The 12,989-nt window shown below is 31.5% G+C and overlaps 1 protein-coding gene across 1 annotated transcript; it reads left to right on the forward strand.

Moving 5' to 3' along the window:
• Nucleotides 1–2,995: 2,995 nt before the first annotated feature.
• Nucleotides 2,996–11,847, forward strand: LOC136987709 (venom metalloproteinase antarease-like TpachMP_B). Its single transcript, XM_067285478.1, has 12 exons — nt 2,996–3,067; nt 3,688–3,780; nt 3,858–4,024; nt 9,691–9,780; nt 9,850–9,976; nt 10,047–10,213; nt 10,285–10,353; nt 10,422–10,582; nt 10,642–10,691; nt 10,755–10,866; nt 11,337–11,507; nt 11,582–11,847. The coding sequence occupies exons 2-12, from the start codon at nt 3,711–3,713 to the stop codon at nt 11,697–11,699; spliced, it is 1,302 nt and encodes a 433-aa protein (XP_067141579.1). The 5' UTR covers nt 2,996–3,067; nt 3,688–3,710; the 3' UTR covers nt 11,700–11,847.
• The last annotated feature ends 1,142 nt before the right edge of the window (nt 11,848–12,989 follow it).

Raw genomic sequence — 12,989 nt, forward strand, 5'->3', positions numbered from 1 at the left:
ATAAAATAAAAGGTTGTACATCGCAGCTGCCTTTATATTATTCGAGTTTTGCGTTATTGTTGTCAGTAAATTGATAAAAAATAATATATTTAAATTGTTTAAATTATTTTCGATACATTAAATAAGTTGCAACTTAGCTTCTTTGATAACGATAATAGAACGGAGTTAGATGGATGAAAGTCGAGACCAGATAGGGTAGGAGGGCCGATTAACTATACACTAACTTCCGGTCTGGACCGGAAGTCACGCGATTTAAATTCAAAAATTTTCTCCAGAATGAAGCTGACCTGTACGACTCCGTTATTAAAAGGAAAAGTATGATTTACAGGGGCAAGACACTACTACAATCGAGAGCATATTTTTTATAAGTTAAATAAATTAAAAATATGATTGAACATTTTTGTTCATTACAAATTTAATTTTTCTTTTCTTCTTTACATCAAATTCTTTTATTTTTCTGACGGAATATTTATATTTTTATTTAAATCAGGGAAGGTAATACTTAATTGGTATTATGACTTAAAATTAAATATGCTCAATTTAATTATATTTAAAATAAAATTAGTTAATTAATTATTTAATTATACTTTAATAGTTAAAGCACTCATAATATAAATTTATAAAATATAAACAATTAAAAAAAAGAATCACTCGATAATTTTAAATTGAAAATGATAATTTGTATGAGGTTAAGAATCTTTATACTGATTTTTATATTTTGATAACGGTTTACATTGATTAAAATTTCGATTGAAGGATAAATTAATAGAAAATTTAACTTAATTGAGAGAAGTTGAGATGGTTTTTCGACTGTTAATCAATACATTTTATATAAATAACGTTACGCTATTAACATGTTTACTATTTTCGCTTTATATTAAAATTTAATTCTTTTACGTTATTTAGAGGGAAAATATATTTATTAGTGATGTAACGAATATTCGGTTACTACCCGGTATTCGGCCTATTCGGCCTATTTTTCACTATTCGGCCGAATACCGAATATTTAGTCACTATTCGGTCGAATACCGAATACCTAAAAACAGGAGTAAGAAATAACAAAAACACAGTAAATTAATCATTTTGGTAACTTTTATTAATGCTGAAAATTAAACTATAATTATTAAAGTTAATAAGAAATAGCATCTAACTCTAGTATTAAATTATTTCGTAATTAAATAATATTATAGCCTTTATCTAGCCCGATATCTTATGGCATTGATGGCGTGTAGGTTAGAATGTATCGGGCATTAATATTATTGTTTAGTTAATTATGTTATATTCGTATTCGCGTATATTTTTATATTTTTTACGATATTTTAAAATGATTTACGAAACGTTTTATTGAAACTTATCGTATTTAATGAAAGAATTATCTATTTCTAGAAGATGAGTAACTAATATATAATTTATTTTATATATAAAGCAAAGAATGAGCATTTTTCATTATATGCAAAAGATAACATTTGAAATCACGTTAATTTTAAAAATATTGACAAAAACAATAGCACTAAAATATCACAAAACTTCGCAAATAGAAAACCCCCAATAATATATTTGAACTGTTCCACAACTGGGCAGAAACTAGACCATATGTCCCCACTAAAGTATATCCTTAGGGCACTATTCAGTCTACAAATACGTAGTAAAAACAAAATTTTAGCGTTAAAAAAGATCGATTGCAAATAAAATAACTTATAAGTTATAACATACATCTAAATACCAACAACTGCCGAATCATATCGGGCTATTTACGGCTATTACATAAATTATAAACCAATTTGGCACTAGAGGTAGACGTTAGGCTCCATCTCACATAAACTCTAATAATTATAATTTAATTAATTTAGACCTACTGAAAGAAAAAATCGTAGTGACAGCGATCCAATAGAGAGCAGAGTGCGCGATCCTTGCCATAATGCGGTTTGCGCGCCAATTTTCGTACGTGCGTTAATCAAGCCGAATAGTTTGGCCGAATATTCGGCCATTCAGCCACACTCCTGGCCGAATATTCGGTATTCGGCCACGCTCCTAGCCGAATATTTAGTATTCGGCTGAGGCCAAATATACTATTCGTTACATCACTAATATTTATTAATTTAAATAATTTGAATTAAAATATATAATTGAATATTTATGTATATAGGTTCGTAGATGTAAATGAGCGTACGCTGTAAAAAACCATTTGTTCGAGAACAAACAATATTCTTATTAGAATTATAAAACAACTAACCTATAGTTATTTATTGTCAAAAATACTGCTTAAAAATGAGTTATAATATACTTGAATAAAACAAGTGATTAAATTAATAAAGTTTATTTTAACAGGTCACACCAGATGTATAATTTATAATCTAATTTAATAATCTTTCAAAATAAAAACGAAATAAGCCACTCTTGTTATAAATGTAACGCTGTAAAATCTAAATTGTGGGCCACTATTAATGATTATAAATATATTATTTACAAATAAATTAAGCAAGGCTTATAATTATTAACACCAAACATTCGTTCTCATTGAACTGCAATTTAAAAAAATTGTAGACCTATAAATTCCCACTGTCATCCGTCTGTCTGTCTCTCCTTCTTTAATCACGAGAATGGAGTTAGATAGATGACTGGCAGGACTCTATTCTAACAGGAAAAGATTATGTACAGGGATAAGACACTGCTAATTCGAGGTGGAGAGCATATATTTTAAATTAAATAAATTAAAAATTGCAGCACTGCACTGTAACGATGTCACAGTAAATAATTTCTCGTTATAGTTCCATATGTTTTTTTTTGTTAGCCTATGTTTGTTTATAACACTTGTCTTTTAGATAAATGTAAGTAATGGAAGATTTTTAAAATGTTGAGAAGATATTACGATAATTAAATTACTTTGAAAATGAAATTAATCTAAACAAAAATTTAAAAATTTAAGAAAAGATTGGAGTAATTTTATTTTATAAATAATAATTCACAAATTATTGTTAAACGAATGAAAAACCAGGTGTTGCAACACTGGATTTTCATCGCCAACTGTTTTACACGTTAGTTCAAGCTCCATAATATATAACGAAAGGTCAGTTATTATTTTATTGCTTAAATAAATTATTTTAAATTTAAGTATAAGAAATTATTTAATTTTTTCTAAAATTCAAGAATTACTTTTCCAGTCTTTATGCGATGTCTTGATTAATTAATGTAACGTTTTATATTACCACTTAAACCGTTAGATTTAATGTAAAAGTTATTATCATTTTAACGTTTATTACATTATTTTACACTCTTTTTTCATAAAAAAGCATAAATATACAAATTAATTCTCTACTAATTGAATGTACGAAGTAAAAATGACATAAATATTACGTTTATTAGTCTCTCTCCAAGCATACGTAATGTTTATAATAAATTTATTTCTGGCTTTAAACTTTCATAAAAATTCGTAAATTCAAAATAAAACATTGTATAACGAAATTAAAAAATTAAATAATGTTTAATTTAATAATTATATATCGTACAGACATAATAAATTCCCTATTACGAATATATCTCATAGACAAAATTATGATATTAAATGTATAAAGGTGTGTTTAATCTGTTATAAGAAATTAGAATACGAAAATATATTTAAAATTTGGTTGTGTGTGGGAGAAATTAACGTTTGATAATCTAAAACACGCTTCTATCATATTTTACCAGCTGTTATTAAAGCAATAAGTTCAATGGAGTTACGTGGCTTAAAAATAATAAGCATTATCTTTTATTTTGTGACGATTTCGGCTGTTTTAAGCGGTAAGTGTACCGTACAGTATCATTTTCATTATTACTAATGGTATATAAATTAATAAATGATAACATAAATAAATTAGATGGAATCGACGTAGTTTACCCTTCAGTTATAACACTAAGATCTGGAGCAAAAATTCTCAAATTTCGACTTCTAGAAGAGGATGTAGAGTTGAGGTTGGAACCGGCTGGCAAAGTCATTTCGGATAATTTTACTATTGTAAATGGAAAGGGTGAAAGAGACGAATCGGTATAACAATTTTTATATTAATTTTTTAAAAATATTTTACATAAAAGACGTTTATTTTATTTCGTAACTTAGGGTTTGTCCATAAATTATGTAACGCAGATATGCATGCAGGCAATCGTTACGACGCGTAACAAGAGGTACGAGTTTTTGAAGTGTTCCATGGCAAATCGTATTGTTTGTACACTCCGTTATATAAGTAATTAATAAGATAATGTAACCTTTATTGCTGTGCATTATTCCTTAGTACAATTAACTGGTCAATCGAGGATATGCGTTACAAAATTTTCGGGGTGTTACAGAGCATTACAGGAGTAGATACAGTAGTTAGAAAGTATAAAATGGTGTTACGTAATTTACGGACGATCTCTTACATTTAAAAATATTTTAGTGAATTATTTTATAGTGAGAATAAATCAAAATCTTAATTAACACTGAGAAGATCTCATTTAAATTGTCTTAATGTTAGTCACAATTTGAAAAATGTCGTGAAGATGATTTGCTTCATAACTTGCTTTGCTTACATTATTTTTAATACGTGTAGTCATTAGTATGCAATTGAATATAAATTAATTAAACTGATTATAAATAATATAAATCAATAATTTTTATATATTATTATACGAATTAGAGTAGACCCTAACTTATACTACTACTACTTTGCTGCCTTTGTCCCTTTACAGGGGTAGGCCTCCTGGATCTTGCGTTGCCACTTTTCTCTATCCAAAGCGTCCCCTTTCTCCAGTCCTACCATTTTCATATCCTCCTCCACCACATCCACCCATCGCTTTCGCTGTCTTCCTCTACTTCTCTTCCCCTCTACTCTCAGGTCAAAAGCCCTCCTTGCCATATCATCCTCTCCTCTTCTCAGCATATGTCCGACCCACCTCAATCGAGATTTAGTTATCCTGTCCAAAATACATTCAACCCCAAGTTCTCTCCTGATCTCTTCACTTCTCCTTCTCTCCCTGAGCGAAATACCGGACAACCATCTCAGCATTCGCATCTCGGTCCTCGCCAACATCAACTCCTCTGTCTTTCGGAGGGTCCACGTTTCCGATCCATACAAAAGGACCGGTCTTATTATTGCCTCATAAATTTTGATTTTCAATTTCCTCGGCATCTTGGCATCACAAAGTACCCCTGTCAGTTCTCGCCATTTTAACCACCCCTTACTGATTCTACTTTTCACCTCCACGGTGCATCCTCCATTTTCATCTATCATCACTTCCAGGTACTTAACCTTAGCCTTTTGCGTGATGTCAAGTCCGTTTCTATCCGTTAACTTCAGATTTATCTTCTGATTTTTAACACTGGCCAAAACCTCTGTTTTGTTAATGTTTAATTTCATTCCTCCATTCTCCAGACATTTCTGCCAATCCCCCAACCTTTGTTGCAACTCTTCTTCACTGTTCGCTATCAGCATTATGTCGTCAGCATAAAGTAACTCCCACAGCCCCTGTCTGCCAATGGTTTTGCTCAACTCATCCATTACCGTTATAAACAGCAGAGGACTCAAAGCTGATCCTTGGTGTAACCCCACTCCAACTTCAAATTCTTCTGATCTACCATTAGGTGTTCTGATAGCAGTCCGTGCCCCTTTATACATTTCCTCTACCAGCCGAACTAGTTTTTCAGGCACTCCTTTCCTTCTTAAGCACCAGAACACCACCTCTCTAGGTACTCTATCATAGGCCTTTTCTAGATCCAAACAAGCATAGAACACTCCCTGGTTTCCCTCTAGCCTCTTCTCTTGTATCTGCCTTGCTATAAATATTGCATCGATGGCACTCCTTCCCTTCATGAATCCAAACTGTCTTTCATCTATCTCCACCTTTCCTCTCAGTCTGCTCTCCACCACCTTCTCCAATACTTTAAAGGCGTGTTCTAACAGCTTAATCCCTCTGTAGTTGTTGCACTGTAGTGGATCTCCCCGTTGCTTATAGATCGGCACCATATCACTTCTCTTCCACCCCTCCGGTATCTTCTCGGACACCCATACTCTTTTCATTATATTAAATAACCATTCTTTCCCCTCCAGCGCCAGAGCCTTAAGCATTTCCACTACCACTCCAGATGGTCCAGCCGCTTTACCGTTTTTCATAGTCTCCAAAGCCCGATTAACTTCTGCCCATGTAATATCCTCCACCGGACTAAGGTTTACTTCTACGTTTATCAGGACACCTCTCTCATTTTCCTCATTTAAAAGGTTTTGGAAGTATTCTTTCCATCTGTGCAGTATCCTTTCCGCCTGTATTAACAGCTCTCCATTCTCACCCTTTAGCGCATTTATTTCTAATATATCCCTTCTAGCACTCGCTCTGTTTCTTGCTATTTTATATATAGTCTTCTCTCCTTCCTTGGTCTCAAGCTTTTCATACCACTTTTCCCACTCTCTTTCTTTAGCAATTCTCACTGCTCTTTTGACTGTCCTGTTACACTCCTTATATTTTTCTCTATCTTCTTGATTGTCTCCTTTCTGCCATACCCTAAATGCTTCCTTTTTCTTTCTTACTGCTTCTTTGACCTCCTCATTCCACCACCATGTCTCTCCCTAACTTATATAATTTCTTATTAATATTGGGAAATTGTTATTTTTGACAATATTTTTAATTTTACAATCACGACTACGTAGAAAATAAAGATATTCTCTTTTATATTTAGATATTATATTTTACTTGTTACATACTTTTTTCAAGTATTACTGTGTGAAGTAAACCTATCCTTAGCAAATAATTTTTCCATGTAAAATTTTTACTTATTTATTTTTAATATAAGGTTTTTTCCCTGTGTACAGGGGGAACAAAATAACAGAAATACATTAAATGAACAAACAATATAAACAAAATGCCCCGGGGTCTTTATTTCTTATACAAAATAAATTTTGTACAAAATTCTCATACAAAGAGAATTTATTTTTATTTCCGACATGTAAAACAAGCAATGTGGGGGTCGGCGGTCGTCAAAAATTAGATTACGCAAGTTTAAAATAGTGTCTTGCCACCAGGTGTGTTTTGTCAAACACACCTCCGATTTAGACAACAAAACAAATAGTTAAGGCGCGAGGTAAGAGTCACTCCGAAGTCCAGGAATGAACCTCTCAGGAGGATGAATGCAGAGTCAAGTACAAATAACGAGAGTTTATTATCGAAAAACAAAGTTTTGAACAAAATTACAAAATCCGATTTAGGAAATTAGCCTACTTCTATCTATAAAACGACAGGAGTACCTAACGGGGGTTATATGAACTGCGCAACTCACAACATAACAGAAAAAGTGTTGTCTTTTGTTACTTCTTTATTTTCTCTCTCTGTTCTCTTTTTTTCGTCTTCTTTCTCCTTTATTTGGCCCTTTACTAGGCCGGTTGACTTTTGTCTGATTAATTTCCTGTCAGTCAGTCAGTCTGTCTGTCAATCCTTTCTCACTCTCCCAATTCTTTCTCACTCTCTCAATTCTGTCTCAATTCTCTGTCTCTCTATTTTTATTTGTTTTTGACTAATCATGCTTTAGTTCTGGAGGGTGAGGTAATTTGTAAAATGCATGATTGGTCATCTAGTGGTCCTCCTCCTTTCTTGTCAATGAAGAGTGATGTGCGTCCATGTGACATGGATAGCATACCATCGGTCATAAAACACCATCGAAAAAGGGGGAAACGACGAGCATCCCCTCATCCCTTTGCAGGTTGTGAGATTTATAACAATTAATTGATAATTTTTTTTATTCTAATTTGTTTTTCTAAATTATTTTAAGTCGGTATTACTAAGAATTTGGAAAGGGGATCCCTAAAATTGGAAAAATAGGCAAAATTCCTTTACACCACTACTTGATAGATAAACAATTTCGGTGTCACGTTTACATACGTATCTTCTCTTCGAGATGTGGGTCTAAAGGGCATCTTGTCTGATAACTAACAGTTGTGTTTTTTTATACAAGACAGAATAAAAAAGGATATAAAATAAACATAGAGTTTAAAATACAAAAGAAAAAACAATTATAATAACAATTTTTTGGGGGGGAGAAAATGGTGAACTTTACAGCGAGATAGCTGAAAAAATTTGCCGTAGTCCATAAAAGACGATTTAGGTATCATAATTATGTGATTTAAAGTGTCAATAAAAAATTTAAGTAAAAAGTGACTTTATATAAGAATTTCCGATACAAACTGGAAGTCATGTTATTTCAATTCATATATTTTCCCCTAAATAGTGTTAGATAGATGACCGGCACGACTGTATTGTTAAAGGAAAAGTATGATGTACAGGGGCAAGCCACTACTAATTTGAGGTGGAGAGCATATAAGTAATTTATAAGTATAACATAAAATATTTTTTTTCTAATTTTTAAGTATAACATCAAATACATTGTTTCGTATCGAATTATCAATACCAGTGATCATTATCAGATATTTTGATGTGATTCTCCATCCAGCTACTCTTCTCTATCTTCTATCGATCACATAGTTTTAGAAAATTTACATTAATTTAGAAATTTGTCTTCCTTGTCTAAAAAAAGTCGTATATATGGGATATAATTTCAAATGTGATCACTAGATGGAAATACCATCCAATGAGCTTTAACAGCTGTTAATATATTCAGAAAGGTAATCATGTTATATGTAGATTAAATGAAAATATTTAAATAATATTTTTTTTAAGTTACTTATTTCGTTTCTAAAAATTTTCCCATAGAATATAACAATAAGTATCATTTTACTTTCCCCGCTGTTATGTATACATAACAAGGGAAAGTAATGGAATCGTGTCAAATTTGCAAATCTCCACGTTTTGAGACCCCCTCGAACCCAAAAAGTCAAAAAAGACAAAAAAATTCCTGGGCATGTATGTATGTGTGTTGGCGTCTACTGTATTTCGCTTAATATCTCAGGACGGGATGAAGATTAAGAAACGAAATTTAGCAATATTAACAGCTGTATATAAGGAGCATTGATGCTATTAAATTTTTGTTGAGAAAGGTCAAGGGGATGGAGAGCTAGAGAGTTGTCACGTGATATATTTCGTGAGGTGTCAGACTTTTAGCGTTTACAGTGTTTTATATAACTCATCTTTGTTCTCAAAAGTCCTTTTTAATCGTTTCGTGTAATATAAAGTTCAAAACCAAAGACACTTTTTATTTCCTGTAGCTCAGATTATATCAGAAGTCAGCAGGGTCAGCAGTGTCTTCAAGATATACTAGATTATTAAGGTCTGTATTCTCATTTGATACAATATGTGTACAGTACATCAGAAACAGAAGAGGTACAGCAAAATGGATTTTCTATGTTAGAATGACTTTTAGAATAAGTAATTATTGACCTCCTTAAATCACATATAACTTGCTTCTGGTACTTTGGCTTTGCTTTAATTAATTATCTTTGAATCGAAACTTACATAACAGATTTATAAATCCAAAAAGTGCAGGATTACGAGAGTTCACGGACCACAGAATGCCGGATTAAAGAAGTTTATCCTGTAGATATTGCCCATTATTATTTGGTAATGGAGGAAGGGCCCTTGAATATTGTAGTGCAAGGTCACATTATGTTTAAAACTAGCTTTGAAGATCTTTTCCTCATCAGATTTGAAATTATTATTATACTTTTTATATAATTAATTGAATAGCATTATTGAATAGAAGTAATTCAAATATTGTTCTTTAATATGTATTTAAAGGTTGATGTGAAACGGTTAAAGAGCAAGCTCTATAAAAATGAAAAGATAGGAGCAGCTCTTCATATTGACGAAAAAGAATCATTAAAAGTTGTTAGTATCTTTATTTATTATTTCTAGATCGTTATGCTGTATATAATTATAAATTATTTAATATTTTAGCATGGAATTATAAATTCATATCTAAGAATTGAACCGATTAGGCCAGAAGAAATGGACAGGAAAGGGAAAAGAGCGCATCATATTATAGAACTTAAGAAAGATAAAAATGTTTACATTAAAGATCAAGGCATGTAATGTAATTTAAATTTTATAAATTTATAAATAATTTAATACGGATATTAAATTTATGTTTACAGTAATTCCGAAGAAATTAAATGAGCTATTAAATTTCAAAGCGAGAGTATTAAATAGTAACGAATGCCTGATGATAAAATATGTATTTATAACTGAAAGTACCTTTACAGAGAGTTTCATCGAGAGGAATATCGGCTTAACAGATTATGTAGCAACTATGTTTGTCCAAGTAAACCTTAAAATATAAATTCTTGCATAATTTCAAGCCCAACTGATCAACCTCTTAAAAATATATTTCAGGTTCAAAATCTTTTCCATACATTAGAATTAAACATAGAAATTTCTATGGTTGGAATTTTAGCTTATACGGTAACTCACATACTAAATAATTATAATAATTATTGATTGGATTATTTATATTTTTATTATTTGTGTAGAAATCGGACGAAGCTTCCTTCATCGAACAGAGCGTTATTCCGGGGTATGAAGAATATTTGAATTGTGAGGATTTGTTAGATAACATGGCTATTTATTTTTACAGTAATCCTATTGAATATCGGCACGTTGAATGGGCTGATATAGTTATACTTTTGGTTAAGTAAGTATTGAATGCGTTAAAAAAGTACTTTCGGTTAAATTAATTGTATGTAATTGCAGACGAAAATGGGGTGACTTGATAAATGGCGATGTCTATGCTAATACTGCAGGTTAGTCTTTAGTGTTATTTAGTTTATGATTCCCGAAAAAAACTTTGAAATGTATTTTTTCAGGTATTTCGTTCGTCGGAGGAATCTGCGATAAAAGGTACAAATACGGAGTCTGCGAAGACGATGCAAATTTTATGGAGAGAGTCGATACTATCGCTCACGAATCAGGACATTTGTAAGCGGAGCTGACAAATTGATGTACAGGGTGGCCATAATTGAAAGTTTCCCTATTCAGAACATCCCGTAGCTGTAAACGATAAGCTGATAGACACTAAAAAATTTTATAAAGACTAGGCAAAGAATGAAGAAAATAATTCTGCAAAAACAAATAGTTTAAAAACATTATTGGGAAATACACGTGAATAGTGTGTTCACAGCTGACCGCAACTGTTCTGCAGTGATGCTTCACACGTGGAATGCGATACGATTCTTTAATTCTGCCAAAGTTGCAACATTTCCACGATAAACCATATATGCCGAAGCTCCCAATAGCGGAAGTTTTTGAACTAAAATGTACTTAGTCCGTGTAGAAATTCTGGTGTCAATCTGCCATAGAAGTGCTCCGAATAAGGAAACTTCAGTTAAGTCCACCGTGTATTTTTTAAATGTTTATTTTATGTAGCAACTAAACATACATTTTTATAGACTCGGATGTCCTCACGATGGCCAGGGTCCCGTTCCGGGTATACCGTACAGTCCAGGATCAGAAGCGTGTCCAGAAAGTCAAGGATATTTAATGAGTAGTACACAAAGCGAGGAAAATAGGCAGAAATTTTCACCGTGCTGTCGAGAAAACGTTCAGAATTTGTTATCATGGTAATCACCATTTTATCTATTTTTATTCCAATTTAATTAATGGCTGCTGAATATTATCATTTTTATTTAACTAGGATAGAAACAGCTCAATCTATTATACAAATCTGTAAATTTGACGGTGACGATAATGATAATTATCATTATAACGATGAAGATTATCATGTAGACAATGATGATGCCGACGATGCCTAAAATTATTAATATCATTTAAAATTTTCTTTGTAAAATTCACCTTCTGCCTGTAATTTCCTTGTAGAAAATTATGAAATGTTATGGAATATTTATTTACAAGGCTTTGCCATTAAAAGTAAACTTTATCAATAAAAAATACTTTTATAAATAGGCCTAATATTATTTTTAAATCTTGATTACTTCATCATGTTGATTCTCCGATAACTTTTTGTTGAATTTACCGAATTTCCTTTAAGAACCCGTGGTTCTAACACGGACTGTTTTGTTTATAATAAATTATGAATTTATATTGTCCTCATTACTTTAAAAAAATCAAAATTGTTAAATAATTCAATAAAATTTTAACGCATTTTATACTAATTACATTTGAGATAAGAACGGTTACATCTGTTATCAACGTAAAATCTTTTAGCCTATGTTAAACATAAAAACATGTTTTAAAATAACATACTCAGTACATTGTAAATCAATTAAACTTGTGTTTTTTGAACATTGTTGTTATCAGGAGAAGAACGATATACAGGGGCAAGATATCACTAAAGACCAGATCAGATGTATCATAGAAAGCTTAAGAACCGGAGATCCCGATTATCTGTATGACAACTTCCGGACCAGATCGAAAGTCACGTGAATTTTTAAAATTAAAAGATGAGAATTGCAGCCAGGCATTGCGACGATGTCACAATAAGTAATTTGAGTTCATCCGGAAAAGTTAAATTGTATATCAAAGGAAGTGTGTTTTGAATAAATAAAAATGTTCTAATCTTCATATAATTAGATATTGTTACAATCTTAAAAAACACATCTTGCTGTAGGAAACCTTATGGCAATGGAAATTCAATATTTTCTCTAGAACATTCGGAAAATTTGAATTTATCATCATCGTCGTCATCCCTTCCCATTATATAAACACAATAATGGTTGCGGTTTTCTTATCCAGAAGCGCCAGAAATGCCAACCTGGTTAGGCTCTCTTCGTAAAGACTTCCAATATCGGAAATCACTGTATATATATATATATATATGTTTATATATAGGTAATATATTGAATACTTAAATAAAATACGCCTAAGGATAAGCATAATTATAAGTAGAACGATTACAAAAATAATTTGCCATATTATCAATTAGGTTATCGGGATCAAGTATTGTTCGTAACTGGAAACATGCCCCCAATAACAGAACCATCAAAAGATGGTTCTGTTTCTTCCTGTTATTGGGGGCAAAATTAACTAATTTTTCATTCCAACTGTTTTTTTTCCCATGTTTTTAAATTTAATTGTATATAAAT

Source organism: Centruroides vittatus, unplaced genomic scaffold, assembly GCF_030686945.1.
Source record: "Centruroides vittatus isolate TY-2023 unplaced genomic scaffold, ASM3068694v2 scaffold_2569, whole genome shotgun sequence".
In the NCBI taxonomy this organism is placed as follows: domain Eukaryota; kingdom Metazoa; phylum Arthropoda; class Arachnida; order Scorpiones; family Buthidae; genus Centruroides; species Centruroides vittatus.